Below are 19357 nucleotides of genomic sequence, written 5' to 3' on the forward strand. Positions count from 1 at the left end.
ATCTGTTTTACAATCCGGACGGGCTCGTCTCCCGTAGGTGCACTATCAGGCTACGGACTCCTTTCCCCCCCCCCCGCCCCCCGCGCCCAGGACACAGTGCCTAGCACACAGTAGGCACTTAATAAGTGGTTGTTGACTTGCTAAAGCAACCTACCTGAAAGCCCCGAGGAGCCAGACAAGGCACGGTCCCTACCGTCACTCTACCAAAAGAGGCAAAGACAAAGAAAGAAAGGTCCCGAAAAGAACAGCGAGGCGTAGAGAACGGGGAGGGCAGGGGTCAAGTCAAGCTAAGGAGCTTAAACGGAAGCGCAGCTGCGCGGCACGACCATTGTCACTCTCTCCAGTGGCGCCAAAACCGCCCGGCGCTCTCGCCCCCACCACCCTCCGCTGGCATCACGTGAGGCGGGACCCCGCCTCCTTCCCAGATGGACGTGTCGCCTGTTTGGCCAATCGCCACGCCTTCTGGGGAGCAAGGGGCGGGACTCGACTTGGAAGATCCGAAGGGACTCGTGGCTCACCGTGGAGAACGCTCGGCAGAGGGCGCACCAGCCCAGAGGAGCGCGCCGCGCTGGGGCGGGCCGGGCTCGCGCTCGCGCCTGGGCTGCTGGGCCGGGAAAGGGAGGGGCGTGGCGACGGGTGGGCGGAGCTGCCGCTGCCGCTGCCGCCATCTTCGCTCGGTAGTTTGGGGCCAGCCAGGGGGAGGCAGCAGCGGGTTTGCCCCCGGGCGGAGAACGGGGAGAAGGAGAAAGGAGGCGGCGGCGGGGGCGGCGGCAGCTTCGCCCGGGTCGTAGCCGTGCTTTCCCGCGGGCCCGGGCCCGGCCCGGTGAGAGCCGGCGCGCTTGAGCTCTCGGCGGGCGCGCGCGCGCGTGCCCGCGAGGGAGGCGGTAGCGGCGTTGGTGGAGGCCGGGTGATGTGCCCGAGCCCTCGCCTCACGGTCCGGACCCGGCAGGTGAGCGGGCGGGCGGGCCCGGAGGGGCTCAGGCTGGCCTGGGGAGGCGGGGGGGGGGGGGGGGGGGGGGGCGGAATAGAGGCCCAGGCGCCGAGCGGGCGCGGGCCCGAGCGGGCGTGCGCGCTCTCGGTGGCGACGCGCTCCCCCCCTTCCTCTACTCTCCTCGCAGCCCTCTGCCTCCTGCCCCCTCCCCCCTGCCCCCTGCCCTCCCTCTCCCTCAGCCCCCCTCCCCCGCCCTCCCCAGGGTCTGCGGTAGACCTGAGCGATGAATGACGGGAGCAGGCGGCTGGCCAGGGCCCAGATCAGGCGGGGCAGCTGGCATGGCCGTGCCTCTGGCCCCCCATGTGCCAGGCCCCGGCTGGGGCCTCCCCATCTTCTGCTGGCCTGTTGGCCCATCCCCTTCGGGGCCCTCTCCCGAAGCCTGGCAGGAGCAGCGGAGTACCTTGGCAGTCTTGCCAGGGCAGAGGCCAGGCTGGTCAGGGGGACCGTCCATAGCCCCGGCTCCTCCTTCCTCCTGCCGGCTACACTGGGCTGCTACCTGGCCCTGCTTGCCCGTGGTTGCTTTCTGCCGTCCTAGCACCTCGACCGGCCGGCTTTTGAGAAGGTCCTTTATTAGCGTCACCTGCTGGGGTAGCAGCTGGTAGAATAGGATAGGAGCAGGGCAACGAGGCCTTCGCTCTGGTCTCTGGGCCCCAGCATCACCTGGGGGCCGCTGCTGGCCTACCTGAATGAGCAGACTTCTCCAACCCTTGCGATCGGGACCTGACCCTAAACGCCAGCTTGGCCCTTCTAAATGGCTGAGCCTTGGTGTTTTTAGAAAAACGGAGCTGATGATATTGAGACTGTAAGGAAAGGACTTTGTAAACTTGCCCAGCTTGCTCTAGAAACCTGAGGTGTGAGGGCTATTCGGGACACACGTAGGGGGCAGGGGAGGGGATTCCCCTTCTCCGGGGATTGAGGGCAGAAAGAAAGGCACCTCTTGTGGCCCAGTGGCCTTTGCTCACCCCTTTGGGCCACACCTGGCAGACTGAAGGGCCAGGCCTTGGCCTGGATAGAGTTCCTAGTTACCCGATTGGGCCTACGTCGTAGGGGCAGCCTGGCGAAGCTTATAGGCTTCTCAGAATTCTGTCCTTGTGTAATAGGAGACACTAAATTTCAATTAGTGAAAATAACAGTTGGAGGCCTCGCCCCCCCCCCCCCCGCCGCCCCAAATCTGGCCGTGTTAAAAACCAAGTTTGAAACCCTTGCTCCAGAGGGGATGGGTGCCGGAGTTCAGTATGCTCTGAAAGGCACACAGGGGAGGGCAGCAATGATCCTGGTGCTCACTCCAGAGTACAAAGGGAGGAAGCACAAGGACTAAGAAAAGGTAGAAAAAAGAGTTTAGGGCAGACTCAGGGAGATGGAGGGGCTTGAACTCAATCCTGAGACATTCCCAGGATGTTTGAGGCCTGAGGCTTTGTGCAGAGGTGCCTTGTTCAGGCCCAAAGAAGCCAGGAAGGCAGCTGGAGCATTGCACTGGCCCTGGGAGCCCAGAATTCTTCAGGGCCTTGGAGAAGCACGCGTGAGCCCTGGCCTTGACCTTGGGCTCTGGCACTGATGGGGAGTCGTCCTGGCTGTTCCTGGCAGCTGTCCCTTCTTCTCTGGGTGTGGGACTGAAAGCGATAGCCACCGTTTCTCTGGCCCTTTACAGTTCATTCACGTGTACCCACGCTTTGTCCCCAGCAGCCTTCTGAGGAGTTTAGTGCAAATAATTCTTGTCTCCATTTTCTGCAAGAGCGAACCCAGATGCAGAGATACTTGGACGTTCTCAACCAGGACAGAGTGGCAGCCCTGGCTCTGACTCTCCGTCTCTCTCTCTCTCCCCCCTTCCCCTCCCTTTCTCCCCATCTCTAACTTTCCTGTGCCGGAGACAATCCAGATCACTGCTACTGTTCCTCTTTGCCCTGTACCAAGAGTTGGGCAGCCAGCCCTGCCTGGATGGGCTGGGGCTGCCCCTGATCCCCTCTTTTTCCTTTGTCTCCCCTAGATCCCTGGTGGGAGTTCTTGTGCAGGCTGGCGGAGCATGGTGGCAATAGCAGGGCTGGTGGCAGCTGGGAAGTGAGGCGGAGCCATCGGCCCAGGAGCAGGCCCCCCCCGGACATGGAGTATGAAAGACGGTGAGACTGGGGAGGGGGCTGTCCTGAAGTAAGGATCCTTTGGGCCCTGGGTCTTTACCGAGCTCCCACACAGGATGGGTGCGGTATGCTGAGAAATGCCAGGTGGCACCCACGTCTACCTTATATACAGTGGGTAAACCCCCAGCCAAAGAAAGAGAGAAGTTGTGCTAGAGACCAGTCTGTGTGGCAGAAACAAGGGGCACTTTCCAGTTTTCCCCACGGTTGGGTTTTGGGGAGGGGAGGGATGTCCAAAACTGAATGTTTTTCTTGGAGAAAGATTCAGAGACCACGTGAGAAGGGAGGTCTGCTCATGGCTGTCCCCCATTGCCGAGACTTCTTGGAGCTGGGCAGTAGCCATTCTTTCTAGAAAGCTGTCCATCCACAGCCCTCCCGCCTTTAGGTGACCCAGGTCTCTGCCTTGACAAGTTCAGCAGAAGAACCAGTCCCTGACAAAGGGCCTTGTGCCAGTGCACCCTGGGATGGAGGGCTGTTTGCCCGGATTCTAAGGAGCTTGACCAGGACTTGAAGAGAGAGAACAGAGCAGGAGGCTTCCTCAGCTGCCTTTGACCACGTGGGCATGTGATGAGAGGCTTCAACGAGCCCTGCTCGGGAGAGGAGCCAGGGTTGATCTCCTGGCCTGCCCTGGAGCCCAAGGCACTGCTGAGCTAGGGGTGAGGAGGCAGGACACTTTCCTTCCTTCCCTGAGCAGGAAGTCTTGGAGCTGGCTTGACCTCGAAGCTTTGCTCTGGGTGGCAGCGGCCTCTTCAGCAGTCCTTATGCTCAGTAATCGAGAGAGGCCCCATTTGTAGGACACAGACATGCTCCCCCAGAGCTCACGGTTCGGGACCCAGATGTTCTGGTAGCCGTGCCCATTGGTAACCAGGATGACCGGGGCTGAACAGCCAGTCAGCTAAGGAAATTGCTTCTCGTTGTCTTTACCGTGGCTGGTGTCATTGTTTGCTGTTCCTCGGTGGTCGGCTGGCACAAGAGTTCCATAGGGCTGGAGGTTGCATGGCCTCTGAACTCTGCACAGATGGTGCCATTGAGCTGCCCACAGGGTGTTTTCTCCTCCAGGGCCACCCGGACTAGGCAGGTGCCAGCTGGGGGCCCTTTCAGGTTTGCAGAGAGGTACATCATGCCAGGATCATCACCTCCATTTTATAGACAGTTGAAAGGCAGGGATTCCATGCCCCCTCCCTCCCCCGGCTTTGAGGGTCACCCGGAGTACGTCTCCTGAGCCCAAATACAGTGAGTGTTCTTCCCTCTCCACTGGTTCCAGCCAGTACCTGGGTTGGAAGCTCCAAGACTGGGCAAGTCAGAGCCATTCTCTAAGCATTTATGTTCTTCTCTGTAAGTTTGGGATCATTAATACTTGACGCTACCTCTCGCCCTCGAGGGGCCTTTGTAGGGAAAGTATTTCTCAGCCCTCTGGCACCCGAAAAGCTGCTCTGCTCATTTCAGCCCCTGCTGAGCCTGGTAGGCCAGGCTGTGACCTCTGGCTCCACTGGTAGAGAGCCCTGGGCCCAGGCTGGCCTCTAGTTCCTCCCAGGGGCTGTGCTGGGCTGCACCGGGTGATTGATTTCCAGGCTAAGGGCTCCCCTCATTTCTCTGTCCTTTTCCCAGTGAGCATGCAGGACCGAACCTAAAAGCTGGGGTGAGCCTTATTTAGGGATGGGGTGTGGGCCCTTGCAAGTGGACCCATAGAACCCTTTTCGGAATGGCAGCTTTTGTGCTCAGACTGGCTTTGGACCTAGGTTTCTGCGCTCACTTGTGTTCTTCCCTGCCCGCTGTGCTTTAGAGACAGGAGCTGAGGCCTAGGCCTCCAGTGAGCTTGAGGGCTTCTTCTACTGACCTGGAACCGTGTCCCCTCTCTATAGAGGTGGCCGTGGAGACAGGACTGGCCGCTATGGTGCCACTGACCGCGGCCTCCAGGATGATGGGCTGGACAGCCGGAGTCAGAGAGACCACGATTACCGGGACATGGATTACCGCTCCTATCCCCGGGACTTTAGCAGCCAGGAACCCCGCCATGATTATGATGACTCGTCTGAAGAGCAGAGTGCAGAGGTGAGTGCTGGGCCTAGTGGAATGGCCACCCTCAAGGCGAATGAACTCTCTTCTGGCCTGGTCCAGTAAGTCCGACTGACCTCATCCTCTCACCAGGGAGAGTGGCCGGCCCGACCTGGCCTGCCCCACACTGTGCCCTTTGGGCCCTCTGGGCTGCCCCCTGCCCTTTCTCAGCTGGCTCTGCTTCTCAGAGTGCCATGGTCTCGCCTATCTCTGGAGGACTCCTGGGGGGAGGAGGAGGTCGATAGCTCTCACTTCATCAGCTTCTGTAACTGTTCCCAGGGCAGGCAACCTACCCACCCACCAAGCTTGTCTTAGATTCCTGAAGAACACCCAGAGCCAAGTTAGGGTTCAGTACTGCTCCCAGTTTGACAAAGAGTTCTGCATTTGTATGATCAGGAGTGTTGGCCGGGACGGGGTTGGGGGGGTCCCGCGGGGTGAGAGGCCCTTCCTGCCATGCAACTGATGTGGAGCAGTACCGGGATGGGCCAGCCTGCCCTCAGGTGACCCTGGTGTGTGTCCTGTCATCCCAAGGGGCTATGTGTGGACCTCCTAGTCTGGCACCCAGGGAGCCCATGGGAGTCTAAGAGGAAAAGTCCCCAGTATGAGGGGAGACAGCCCCAGCCCTCAGGTGACCCTTAAAACTCTATAAAAACTGTGAGCTCTGAGTGCAGAACTTTCCCCTGCTCTAGGAGAAACTTTTAGCTGTCAGTAGACAAGAAGCAGCCTTGTCTTTGGCGATCTCTTAGGCTGAAGGAAAAGGCCTGGTCTCTCTCTCTGCCTCCACCGAGTTGGGGAACGTGACATTCGCGTTGGGCTGAGTGTTGGTTTGTGAGGCCAGAGCAAAGGCCCTTCCAGTGGCTTTTTGCAGGACTGCCAGGCCCAGGAACTTTTACTAGGGAGTGGAAGAATTGAGCTCAGGGGCAGGGGCTCCTGCCAGGCCCCTTTGGGGTGGGGATTTTTTCTTCTTGCTCTCACCCCAGAGAAGGGCTTAGTGGGTTCTGGCTTACTTGGTTAGGCTAGGATGAGCCTGTGGGGTGTTAAGGAAAGGAGCGAGGCAGAGGGACATAGGGCCCAGCCTTGGGAACGGCTATGACAGAGTCCTTGGCAGAGTCTCCAAAGGCCAGGCCTAGACTGGGCACAGGTGGCAGGTGAACTGCTCTTGCCATCCTGCCTTCCATCCTGCCCTTTACTGCTAGGGCCTCGACTGGACCTTCCTCCCTCCCACCTGCAGTGCTCGCTAGCCTGGCTTTCTGGTCCCATGGTTTGGGGAATGGTAGGACCAGTGGCTCCTTGGCTCTTGGTAACACCATCGATGCCGGCAGCCAGCCATTCTCGGCAGGGACAGGGCCTCATTTGCTGAGCCTGTACTACTGTTTCTGCAAGCCCTGTCCCACCTTTCTGTGCTTGGGGCCAAGGATGAAGCTAGTGTTGGTGATTGAGTGGTCTCAAGCCTGGCCGTTGGCACTCTGGAGACTTTGACCTGCCCTGGGCTGGGGGTCTTGCAGTTCCTGTGTTTGGGAGGTGGGCGGCTCTCCTCTGCCCCCTGAGCTGCATCTCCATCTCCCACCTAGTGGAGCCTCTCCACTTCCCCTGCCACCAGAGGAAAGGAAGGGCTGGTATCCTGAGAGGTTATGCAGAATCCCTGCAAGCCTGAGGAAGGGCCTGCCTGCCCGTGGCCTGGCTTCACCGAGTCTTCTGGCTTTCAAAGCCGTGGCGGGCCCACAGCAGGCTGACCGCCTGGTCTCTCTCGTCCCCTTCTGTCCCTCAGGATTCCTATGAGGCCTCCTCAGGTTCTGAGACACAGCAGCGTAAGCGGGACAGCCCTACCGAGCCCCTGGGCTTCCCCGGAGATGGGGACTACCGAGACCAGGACTATCGAACTGAGCAAGGGGAGGAGGAGGAGGAAGAGAAGGCCAGTCACATCATCATGCTACGGATGCTGCCCCAGGCAGCTGCGGAGAACGACGTACGTGCCACACCCCTCCTCGCTGTGCCCCCCCCCCCGCCCCCCCCCCCCCCCCCGAAGACTCGGCCCAGATTAAGAGTGAACTTGTATGGGAGTGGGGGAAGCAGCAGGTAGATGACATGAGCCTTGAGCCCTAGGCCTCCTGGGAGACAGGGATTCAGTCCCATCCTTGGTGCCTCAGGGAGCCCGGGATGCTCCTGGGGAGCACCACAGAGAACTGGGTAGAACCATCCCCCACCCCTGTGCCTTGGCCTTGCCAGCCCTTGTTCTAGTACAGCGTGTCTCCTCCGCCCAAGGCAGCCTCCTTATCTGATGCTGTCCCTGCTGTCTTGCTTGGGCTCTGGCCTTGAAGCTTTGGTCACTCCCAAAGCCCAATCAGCTGTCGCCCAGTTGCCTCATCATGGATGATCTGTCTTGTATCCATCCCTCCTCCCCCTCCTTCTCCACTGCAACCTTTTGCAGGATCTCCTGGCTTTGACTCTCTTCCTTCCAGTCTCCCCTGCCTGGGTAGGCCTGCGGGCATCTTTGTGCAATTCAACTTTCAGTAGGTCCTGTCTCTTCCCCAGAGACGGGTCCAGTTAAAGCAGGGCTTTTTCACCTCTTTATGTGGCATGGCCCCCTTGGGCATCAGTCTGGTGAAGCCTGTGGACCCTTTCTTAGAGTCATGTTTTGAAATGCAGAAAATAAAATACAGAGAATTACAAAGGAAACCAAAGGTTAGTGCAAATAAAGATGTGATTGTTTTTCCCATCCATGTTCTCGGACCCCCTGAAATCTATCCACAGACTCCATGAGAGTCCCTGGAGCCCAGGTTAAGAACCCCTGAGCTGGCGTGATAGAGCATCCATTCCAGGATGAAGTCTTAAGTTCTCGTACCTGGCGCCCAAGGCCCTCTGGGGCTCACTCCGGCCTCACCTGGTCTCCCACTAGTTCTCAGAATGAGTTTTTTAAGCCATCAGACTCGTTTCCTTTTTCTCCTCTTCCCATGTGATACTGATTTCCTCCCCTTCCTGACCCCCCCCCCCCACACACACACCCCTCCCCTTCCAGGCTCTACCCTGAGCTCTTTCCTGCTTCTAGCAATCGCTTGCCATTTTCATTGGCCGTGTGTCTCATACGGATGCTTCTTGTCAACCCGTTATAGCAAGAACTATTGGGGGGCCACACGCCCAGTATACTGCGTGGGCCACTCAATAAAGACTTACCTAGCTGCCTTGCTCATGCCCCTTTGTGCCATCCAACTCGACCCTTCTTTCTCTGAGCCATCTCCTATCACTCTGTGTGCCTTCCATCCCTTTCTGATCCCGGGTCCTAACTTCTCCTCCTAGGATCCTCCTCCAGAGGCAGAAACATGACCTTGATTTACTTCACCACCCCATCATCCACTTTAGTTCCTCAAACCCTTTAGTGTGTGCTGTGGGCAAGGCCCTGAGAAAAGAAATACAACGTGGATCCCACTGTGAGCTCATGTTTCTACTGGGGGTGGGGGTCTTCAGCACACATGCAGCTCTTGTGAAGGAGGTAGTCTCAGAGGAACTTCAGATTGAGATGGGGCAGGGAAGAAGGTGAGCGATGGTGTGAACAGAGGCGAAGGGGAGACCGAGGCAGGACAAAAACAGGCAATGGAGATACACGGACAGCAGCTCGAAGGGGAATAGTTTGAGAAAGGGCAGGATACTTGGGTTGGAGTCTGAATGTGGAGGGAATGAACTCTGGCATCTCCCTCGTTCTGTAGATGAGGGAAATGAGCCCCAGAGAGGGGCACGGACTTTCCCCTTTCTACCTCGTCCACATGCTACTCACCTAAGAAAGCCCAAAGTGACTGCAAAGTTGGAAGCATCCTCAGAAACAGGAAAGGAGGCGCATCTTGTGGGAAGGCCGGCCAAGAGCTTTTGGTGTCAGTCGGGCATCTGTGGGGAGGTGGCCAGGCCCAGGGGAAAGATCTGGATCTGGGAGTTCTCTGAATAGGGCCTTAAGAATGGGAAAAGAGGGGTCTAGCAGCTCTGTGCTCCCCCCAAGCCCTTTCAGTCTGCGTTTCTGCTGAGACCCTTGCTGGGGCAGCCAGCCTCTGGGTGCGTACGCCATCCATCTCTGTGAGGTTTTCTGGGCCATTTGGTGTGGAGAAAGAGTTGAGAGGATGGCATTTCCTGGCTGAGCATCCCAGTGCCCCCAGACTAGGAGTAGCGGGGAGCTCTCAGGGGCTTGGGACCGAGAGGGCCTGCCAGCAGCCAGCTGGCAAACCCGAGGGGCACCTCACACAAGATTTTTTACCCTTTCGGCTCGCCTGGCACCCTCAGGCCACCTCCAAACAAATCTTGTTTTTAAATGCCTAAGATGGCAAAGAAAACCAATTACATTGAAGTACGGTGATCAAAATGTTAAAAGAACAAAGTTCATGGTCCCCAGGTTGAGAATCCCCAAGCCAACATGTGCTTTTTAACTCCACAGAAAAGAAAAGGTGGAGTGTGAACTGCACTCTGCCCTCCCCTTTTCCCCACCAAAGCTGTGGCCAAGGAGGTCCTGTCTCAATGACCTCTGACTTCTGCACTTTTGTAGCATGAGGTCAGCACAAGCTGACGTTGGCCGGTGCTAGGGCCATGGCCCCAGTGGGTCCTCGTAGCCCTGAAGAGGCTGGAGGAGAGCGTTGGACTCCAGCTTGGTCTTGAGATGCCATCATGAACCAGTCAGCGTTGGCTCATTGGGGTTCGCTTTCCCTTTCTCTTTCCATGTGTGCTGTCCAGAGGTCTCTTTTCCAGCACGCCTCCAGCCAGTGCCACTCAGCCTCCTGACGTGTCTGTCCTGTGTCCTCCCCACAGATCCGAGCGCAGCTGCAGTCCCACGGGATCCAGGCTCGGGAAGTGCGGCTAATGCGGAACAAGTCTTCAGGTGAGCTTTCGTTCCCAGTGGCCTTGCTTCTTGCTGCTCTTGGCCAACGCATCTCTTCCTTCCTGCCCCTCCCCCTTCCCTTCCCACCTGTCCATTGAAGCTGAGACCACTGGCTGCTTTTCTTTCCTTCCCTCCTCCCGCTGGGGCTTCCCCGGACGTTGGTGCTGGTCTGGTGGGGGAGGGGATGACCGGTGGGGCTGAGCTCGGCCCGGGACCGACTCCCTCCCTAGCCTGGGGACTGACCCTAAGCATCTGAGATGGCGATTCTCTCCCTTTTCCATGCCGGTTGTGCCCACCATCCCCTTCCTCCACTGATAGCCTGTGTCTTGAAGTCCAGATGAGATGGCGCTGCTTGCCCGTCCCAGGAAAGGCATGGGGGAATGGGAGTAGCCCCACTGAGTGCTGGCCCCAGCCCTTTACTGCAGGCTGGAGGTTTCGATGAAAGATGTCAGGACCAGCGGCTGAGGCCCTGAGGCACCACGGGGATCACTCAGCCCGGTGGTTTCTTTTTTCCTTTCTCGGCTTTTTCTCTCTTTCTCTCTGCCACCATCCCCCTTTCCTTCTCACCTGCTAGTTCTAGTCCTTCCTGAGACACAGCTGCCCCCATTGCCCTTTTTTGAAGGGTGGGGAGCCCTCATCAAGGCCTCTCTTCCCATATCCCCTCCTTCAAGGCACGGAGCCATTGTCGGTCAGTTCACGCCTTAGCCTGGACAGATTGGGACATGGGGAAGCTAAGTCCACAGCTAACCCTTTCGCCTTCAGTCGACCCCCCTGGCCCTCACCTCACGTGGACTTGGGTACTGGGGCTTCATCTGCCACCCGTCCCCCTCCTCGACTAGAGCCAACTCGGTTCTTTCCATTCCCAATTCCCCACCCCCCAAGACGTGGACCCTAGCGTTCCTGGGAGCATCTAATGGGGCTGGGGCCTCCTGCCTTTGAGGTGAGGTACTCTTTTTCATTTGTTCTTCAGCCTCTGTTCTGAGCCACTCGGAACATCCCAGCCCGGCAGAACTTAGGGGGCATCCAGGCCCGGGTGTATCTGGAAGCCAGGGGCCAGCTGCTCCCTCCACAGAGAGGATCGGTTTGGTTTGGTCCCCACTTTTCCCTTTAGCCCAAGCTGGCAGTGCCCCTGAGCCCCTGTGGGCAGTTCCAGCCTATGCCCTGGCCCTTCCCACCATTCTTCTCTCGCCCCCTCCTACCTCCCCTGCCCTGCCAGCCCCGCCCCTAGGAACACCCATTGTCTCCAGCTGTTGACTAACCCACTGCGTCTGTATCTGAATGCTGTCTCCAGGTCAGAGCCGGGGCTTCGCCTTCGTCGAGTTTAGTCACTTGCAGGACGCTGCACGATGGATGGAAGCCAATCAGGTTGCTTTGCTGCACTTGGAACCCTGCCCCCCCCCCCCCCACGCACACACCAGTACTGCCTGGCGCACGCCCGTGGGCGCTGGCCACCCGCCCAGGGATGGCCCCCTGCCTGCCCCCTCTCTTCCTGCCCTCCTCAGTCCTGGCTTCCCCTTTCCTCCTGAGGAATCCTCTCCCAGCTCCCTGCCCCCACCTTCCCCAGTTGCTGAGGGGAAGGTATGGCCAGGGATGTCTGAGAGTGGGGGTTGCCCTCTCCTTTGTCATTTCACCACCCCCTCCTTGGAGCTGGGGCTGGGCTTACAGGAGTGGAGTCCCCTTCTCCCTTTGACCCCTTCCAGCCCAGCCAGGGATTAGCTGTGCCTGGTACTAGGAGGGCGGCCCCAAGGGGACCACCTCCTTTCTGCTCAAGAGCCATGAACCACTGGCCTGAGGTATCCTGCCCCCCTCTTCCCCCAGTGGCCTTGGGGGTCTTCCAGAGGTTTTTGTTGGCAAGAGCTTGGTCTCCTTTCTGTGTGTTTGGATTGGCTGTTGGTTTTTCCTGCCCCCACGCTGGTGCACGAGCACACATCCATGTGTGAATGTCCCCAACTCAGGCAGATGACGAGGGGCCCGGGGTTGGGGCCCCAGGAGCCATTACCATGGCAAGACTGAGTGGTACAGGGCCCGGCGCAGGCTCCTCGCGTGGCAGGCTGCTGTCGAAGGAAGCCAGGTTAGGCAGGGCCAGGCTGACGTGTGTCTCTCTTCCCCGCTCCCCCCCAGTTTTTTCTACCTCAAGGCCAAGGTATAACCTCAGGCCTAGGAGCTGCCCCTCTCCCCGCAGGAAAGTGTGAGGGACCCAGAGTCCCCTCTTAGCCCACTGAGCTGGCAGCCATTTGCCACGTGGACAGGGCACTGAGGAGAGGCTGGCATGGCAGGGTAGGGCAAGTGTGGTGGAACGTGGTTTCTGGCAAGGGGCGTCCTTGTCTGGGCCTCGGTGGCAGGAGGTAGCTGTGGAGGCCAAGGCCAGGAATGGGGCCTGTGAGGCCAGTAGGCTAGTGTGGTTGATGGGCCGTGGGGGAGAAGGCCTCTCGGCAGGAGGTGCAACCTTTGATTGTGGCTGTTTTCTCTCTCTCTCTCTTCCTCTCCATTTTTTTCTCTCTCTCGCGCTCTCTCTCTCTCTCTCTCTCTCTCTCTCTCTCTCTCTCTCTCTCTCATATCCCTGAGTATAGCTTGGGTAGCACAGGGCCCCCAGTGCGGCCTGTGTCAGGGCCAAGCGGATCCCCTCACCGGCCCATCGGTGTTGGTTAGACAGTGCGTGCCTGCTGGTGTGAGTCCACGCGTGTGCGTGCGCGTGCTTGTGTCCGGAGAAGCAGCCGCAGTACCCGGGGGCCACACCCTGCGGCCGTGGCCTCCCTCCCTCCCTCCCTCCCTCCCTCCCTCCCTCCCTCCCTCCACTCCCTGTTGTCCTTCATCCATTCAGCTGAAGGGCTGGCTCACTCTCTCTCCTCCTGTGCTGAGGTGTGTGCCAGGCGCTGGCCCCCTGGGCTTGGGCCTCACAGCCTTCTGCTTTTCCCTACAGCACTCCCTCAGCATCCTGGGCCAGAAGGTCTCCATGCACTACAGTGATCCCAAACCCAAAATTAATGAGGATTGGCTTTGCAATAAGGTGAGGAGTAAAGGAGTGGGTGAGTCAGGATGGGCCCCTGTGGGGCTGGCCCTGGACTAAAGCCAAACAGTTCCCCCCTTCCCCGTCCCCCCCGAACTCCCAGGCCTTCCTGTGGATGCCTCTGGCGAAGTGGCCCGCACTCAGACAGCTCACGTTGATTGAAAGTGTTGGGTTACAATGATCTCAAACCCTCTTCTCTGTAGTTCCCCTATTGCTTCCGGTTTTGACCTCTGAGGCCAGGCAGGCTGAATCGAGGCCTTCTTCCTTCACACTTGCTTAGCTATTGGGCGCCCCACTGGTGCCCCATTCATTCATTCATTCGTTCATTCATTTGACACTCCTGAGACCAACTCTGTTATTCCATGAGGGGAGAGAGTCTAGGGTAAGGGCCCAGGAGGCTTCTGCTTTGGAGACTTTCTAGCTCTGGGACCCTGGGCAAATGATGTCCTTTCTCTGAGCTCTACTTTCCTTCTCTGTAAAAACAAGCTGATGCCACTGGACTGTTGCAAAACTGGTTTTATTAGTGTCCGTGTGGCAGGTGAACCCAGAGCTGCCCTTAGCAGGACGGAATGGAGAGGTCAAGAACGGTCTCCTTGGGGAGGGCTGCAGGGGCTGGGGTGGCTGTCGCCACAATTGGACAAGGGACATAACTGAGACCGGGTGTGAGCGAGCAAGGGATGGGCCAGGGATCGGGCCGTGGGAGAGACTGGAGGGGCCTGGAATGCAACCTGGGCTCAGTCAGGATGCGTCTTTTCAGGAACTTCTGAAAGAAATGTGAGTCAGGGAAGGACGTGTTCAGGCTGCGCTTCTTGGAGGAGAGGGAGGGGAAAGAAGTGCCAGGGTACATAGACTGAAGTGAAGTGGGTGGGAGCACAGAGAATGAGCAGTGAAACTTCAGGATTGGAGACCTGAGGAGGGGCAGATGAGACTTGTCGGGGAGCCTTTCTGGGCCCATTTCCACCTCACGTCTAGCCTGGCCTCTGCTTCCTTTGCAGTGTGGAGTCCAGAACTTCAAACGTCGAGAGAAGTGTTTCAAGTGTGGAGTGCCCAAGTCAGGTGAGCTGGGCCTAGGAAAGGTGGCTGGGGGGCAGTGAGCTCGGCCTCTCTCGGTGGTCCCAGGGTCCATCGGCCTCTCCTCTTTTTGTCTTCTAGAAGCAGAGCAGAAGCTGCCGCTGGGTGCACGGCTGGACCCGCAGCTGATGCCTCTGGGTGGCCGGGAACTGAGTCAGGGTCTGCTTCCGCTACCCCAGCCCTATCCAGCCCAGGGGCTCTTGGCCCCGCAGGCCCTGTCCCAGGGCTCTGAGCCCACTTCGGAGAACGCCAACGATAGTGAGTCCTGCCTGGGGCCCCAAGGAATGGTGGGCGATGGGAGGGCCACGGCCAGCCTCTACCCTGATGTGCTCCTCTGTTGTCTCACAGCCATCATCTTGCGCAACCTGAACCCCCACAGCACTCTGGACTCAATCCTGGGAGCCCTGGCCCCCTACGCCGTGCTGTCTTCCTCCAACGTCCGGGTCATCAAGGACAAGCAGACCCAGCTGAATCGAGGCTTCGCCTTTATCCAGCTCTCCACCATCGTGGTGAGGGCGGCACAGGGGGGCCCAGGGGGCCCCCAGGGCTGGCAGGAATAGGGCAGCAGAGCCCCAGCCCTGGCCTGGAGCCTGACCCTGCCACCCTGCCTTTTCTCTGCAGGAAGCCGCTCAGTTACTGCAGATTCTCCAAGCTCTCCACCCTCCCCTCACCATCGATGGCAAGACCATCAATGTGGAGTTTGCCAAGGGCTCCAAGAGGTGAGACTCCCCAAGCCCACGCTCCTGCTCTGTGCCTTCTGTGTTCCCCTGGGCCCGTGTGACCCTTGTGCACCCCCTCTCCCACAGGGACATGGCCTCCAGCGATGGCAACCGCATCAATGCTGCTTCTGTTGCCAGTACGGCCATCGCTGCTGCCCAGTGGGCCATCTCGCAGGTACTTCAGGAAGGCAGGCTTCTCCCAATGCCACCCACCTCAGACTTAGGACTCAGGATCCTTTGGGGCCTTGGGAATGTCTCCATTTGCCGGGAATTCCAAAAGCCACTCTGCTGGGTACCTAGATGTCTGGGGGAGCTATGGATTTGGTTGAGGCCCTGGGTTGAAATTCTAGCCTGTGTGACCTTGGGTAAAGCACTTGGCCTCTAAACCTCATGCAGAGCCAGTAAAGAAATGGGAGGTGACATCACTGTTCTGCCTCTGTGACTCTCCCATGCTTATCCCTCTGATCTGCAGTGCTAGGTACTGGCCTCCCTTTTGTAGAGGCCCAGGGCTCTGCCTGGTGCCCAGCCCCTCACCTGCTCATCCCTCACCCTATCCCACAGGCATCCCAGGGTGGGGAGGGGAGCTGGGCAGCGCCTGAGGAGCCAGCGGCGGATTACAACTACTACCATCAAGACGAGGCCTACTGTGGCCCGAGCAATGAGGCCGCGCTCTATGGCCACAGTGGCTACCTGAAAGGCGCCACCAAGGCCTTGAGTGTGGCCGGCAGCAAGGGAGACCCAGCTGGAGCAGGTGAGGTCCTCGCGTGGCTGTTGTCAGAGTTGGGGGCAGCGAGCAAGACTCAGCCTTGACCCTACGTAACTATACCTTGCCAGGCACTGAGACCACCTTGGAACCTTGTGTACCCGGTGTCGATGCTGTGCCCCTGATCCAGGCCTTTCCCCATGCCCAAGCCAGTGCCATGCCTGGCATCTATCAGCAGCCAGGGGCCGAGGGGGCCAATGCCCAGGGATTGGTGTCTAACGCCCAGGTATGATACGGTGGAGGGAGGGGTGGGGCCTGTCACCTCTGGGTGCAGAGATGGAGCTGTCCTGCCCTGTCTTCCCGTCTCCCCCCAGGCCCAGCCCTACACAATCGTGTCCCCTGCGGTTTTGAAGGCTGAGCTGCTCAGCCCAGCCCAGCCCAGTTCCGCGCCCCCACCCACTACCAGTCCGGCTGCCCAGGACTCCTATGGCCAGTACCGTGAGTACCTGCTGGGGCTGGGCTACGATTTCCTTTGGGCTGCCTACCCCCCACCCCCACCCCCCAGGCTCCCAGCTCTCCAGGGAAAGCAGCTCGGCATATTCCTCTCTCCCCTGTCCCACAGCAATCCCTGATGTCTCCACCTACCAGTATGACGAGACATCAGGCTATTACTACGACCCGCAGACAGGACTGTACTATGACCCAAACTCTCAGGTGAGTGATGGGACAGGGCTTGAAGGGCTGAGGGCTGGCGTGCGTCCTGAGGAGGTCTCATCAGCCTGGCCTCTCTCCTCCCACGTCAGTATTACTACAACTCCCAGAGTCAGCAGTACCTTTACTGGGATGGGGAGCGGCGCACCTATGTCCCTGCCCTGGAGCAGGTGACTGACGGGCACAAGGAGACGGGGGTGAGCTTGAAGGAAGGCAAAGAGAAGAAGGAGAAGCACAAGACCAAGACAGCCCAGCAGGTACGGGCAGAAGGGCAAGACAGAGCCTGAGGCCTCGGAACCGGGCAGGTGCGAGAGCTTGACCCGGGACCTGCTCTTTCTCTCCCACCTCCACCCCTGCCCTCCACACCCTGCAGATAGCCAAGGACATGGAGCGCTGGGCCCGAAGCCTCAACAAACAGAAGGAGAACTTCAAAAACAGCTTCCAGCCCATCAGCTCTCTGCGGGAAGATGAACGGCGGGAGTCGGCTACAGCTGACGCTGGCTATGCCATCCTGGAGAAGAAGGTGCTCTTTCTCCCCTTCCCCAGCTCCCTTTGCTTGTCCCCAGTTCCCAAGCCAATGATGACCCCGTCTGTCCTGTCCCCTCTCTCAGGGGACGCTGGCTGAGAGACAGCACACCGCCATGGACCTGCCAAAGCTGACGAGTGATGACCGCCTGGTGAGGAGGTCCCCAGTTAGGATGGGCGTGGGTGTGGCGGTGTGCATTTTCCCTGTTTGGGCCCGCCTCAGCGGCACTGAGCTGCCCCCTCTGTCTTTGCAGAGTCCCCCCCGGGGGCTGGTGGCTGCCTATAGTGGCGAGAGTGACAGCGAGGAGGAGCCCGAACGGAGCGCTGAGAGGGAGGAGAGACTTACCGACTGGCAGAAGCTGGCTTGCCTTCTCTGCCGCCGCCAGTTCCCGAGCAAAGAGGCCCTGATCCGCCACCAGCAGCTTTCTGGGTTGCACAAGGTGTGCGCGTCGGGAGGGCCTGGGTTGAAGCCAGGGCGATTTGGGGGTGGGGGGGGGGGGGGGGGGGACCACAGCAACGTGCTCATTCTGTTCCCCCTTCCCTAGCAAAACCTGGAGATCCACCGGCGGGCTCACTTGTCTGAGAATGAGCTGGAGGCCCTGGAGAAGAGTGACATGGAGGTGAGTCTCCTGGATGCCCTTCCATCATCCCTCCCTGCCCCCATCCCTGCCCCTCCCCCTGCCCTGACTGGGGGCTTCTCCCTCTGCTTCAGATGAAGTACAGGGACCGGGCAGCCGAGCGTCGGGAGAAGTATGGCATCCCGGAGCCCCCAGAGCCCAAGAAGAGGAAATCTGGGGCTGTGACGGCTGCCACCGTGTGAGTGCTCTGCTGAGGGCCCGCAGGGACCAGGGGAGTGAGATGAGAGAAGCTCAGGCCTCTCCCAGCCACCTCTCCTCATTCCCTGCCCCTTTCCTCTTTCTTGCAGGGACTTTGAACAGCCCACCCGAGATGGGCTGGGCAGCGACAACATTGGTAGCCGTATGCTGCAGGCCATGGGCTGGAAGGAGGGCAGCGGGCTGGGTCGCAAGAAGCAAGGCATTGTCACTCCCATCGAGGTGCGCCTGTCCCCCCCCCCACTCCCTCCCCATTGGCCAGGGCCCCAAAGCAGCTGGCCATCCCCCCCCTCACCACTGGCTCTCTGTCTCCTTAGGCCCAGACTCGTGTCCGTGGCTCAGGACTGGGGGCCCGGGGCAGCTCCTACGGCATCACCGCGTCTGAGTCCTACAAGGAGAGTCTGCACAAGACCATGCTGACTCGCTTCAACGAGGCAGAGTAAACCCTGGTCCAGGCCTCCCCCATCCCCTCGCCTCAGCCCCCGTCTGGGACAGCCTTGACCTAAAGGCTCCAAGAGGGGGAAGAGGGCGGCCCTGCTTAGCCTTGCCCGGCCTGTCAGCTGGCCCTTGTCCCCGACAGCCTCTTTGTTTCTTTTCTTGGGAAGCCATGGCCCTTGCCCACTTACCTGCCCTCTGGCCACTTCTCCTCTTCTTTTTCTAATAAAACCAGAAAAGCCCCGGACTTTGAGCTTTGTCCTGAATGCCACTCACATCGGGATCCTTGGCTCCAGGGTTTGGGAAATGGCCCCAGCTGGGCCATCTGCTGGCAAGCGCGTATCCCATGATGCCCATGGAAGGGTTGGGGGTGTCAGAATTAGGCTCGGCTTTACCCAGAAGGCTCTTTAGGGGTCATTTAGTCTGCTTCAGGGAAGTGACTTGTCCACAGCCACCCGGGCAGTCAGCAGAGTTGATGCTGCTCCTAAAGCCACAGCTCCCTTACTCACATCACTCTGGCCCTCTTACCCCGTGAGGCAAAAGGAAGGCAGCCCCTGGGGTCTCTTGGATAGGACCAAAACATCCCTGACAGCCTGTGATGCTTACAGTGTGACTGTGGGCAAGTCTCTTAACCCGGGCCTCAGTTTCCTCCTCTGTAGAATGCTGTCATCCCTTGTAGCACTAGAGCCACCAACCTCCCCCCCCCCCCCCAACCTGGCTGGGAGGAAGGGACAGAGTAGGGCAAGAGCGAGAAGAGACAAGGCCCAGAGGGCCTAAGCAGCTGGGGGCAGGGTCCAGTCAGTCTGCAAGCACTTATTAAGCACTTAACGTGTGGAAGGCACTGTGCTTGCCGAGCGCTGGGAATACAAGGAAAGACCCAACCGAAGTTCAAAGTTCAATGATTCCGCTAAAACAAGCGAGAGCTCCAGCAGGGCCAGAGACCCTCCAGAGCGGTCAAGGCCCATCCTGGGCTCAGCACTCTTCGCTCCGTGAACAATATCAGCTTGATCTCTTAAGCGCCTGTTAGCCGAGTCACCTGAGACCTCCAGGGTACAGGCCAAGTGGCTCTCTGTAGCCCTTTGAAGATTCTCTCGTCGTACTCCGACACCAGCCCTGGGAGGCGAGGGTCAGAGGACAAGAGCTGGAAGGGCTGTTTTGAGTCATATGTTTCAAAATTGTTTCAAAATTATTTCAAAATGGCTGATCTCGATTGTGGGCATTCCCTTGTTCCACAGCCCACCCACGTTTGTGAACTTCTTTGTAGCTTTTTCAGCAAACCCTGTTCTTTGCCCTCACCAAGACCTCAGTATTTAACCAGGCCATCAC

The 19357-nt window shown here is 59.0% G+C and overlaps 1 protein-coding gene across 4 annotated transcripts; it reads left to right on the top strand.

Moving 5' to 3' along the window:
- The first annotated feature begins 859 nt into the window (after positions 1 to 859).
- On the top strand, positions 860 to 18278 carry RBM10 (RNA binding motif protein 10). 4 transcript variants are annotated; one of them, XM_027836731.1, is made up of 25 exons: positions 860 to 949; positions 2976 to 3105; positions 4983 to 5172; positions 6944 to 7141; positions 9958 to 10027; positions 10699 to 10824; positions 11319 to 11392; positions 12948 to 13034; positions 14030 to 14090; positions 14187 to 14363; positions 14454 to 14614; positions 14727 to 14824; positions 14912 to 14999; positions 15386 to 15575; positions 15659 to 15813; positions 15902 to 16025; positions 16150 to 16241; positions 16331 to 16495; positions 16612 to 16761; positions 16850 to 16915; positions 17018 to 17203; positions 17309 to 17383; positions 17476 to 17579; positions 17689 to 17818; positions 17914 to 18278. In XM_027836731.1, the coding sequence occupies exons 2-25, from the start codon at positions 3089 to 3091 to the stop codon at positions 18037 to 18039; spliced, it is 2910 nt and encodes a 969-aa protein (XP_027692532.1). In that variant the 5' UTR covers positions 860 to 949; positions 2976 to 3088; the 3' UTR covers positions 18040 to 18278. The 4 variants fall into 4 exon arrangements, with proteins under 4 accessions (XP_027692532.1, XP_027692533.1, XP_027692534.1 ...); XM_027836732.1 differs by having other exon boundaries at positions 14454 to 14611; XM_027836733.1 differs by lacking the exon at positions 10699 to 10824.
- The last annotated feature ends 1079 nt before the right edge of the window (positions 18279 to 19357 follow it).

This window comes from Vombatus ursinus, unplaced genomic scaffold (genome assembly GCF_900497805.2).
Source record: "Vombatus ursinus unplaced genomic scaffold, bare-nosed wombat genome assembly UNPS02014819.1, whole genome shotgun sequence".
NCBI classification, from domain to species: Eukaryota; Metazoa; Chordata; class Mammalia; order Diprotodontia; family Vombatidae; genus Vombatus; species Vombatus ursinus.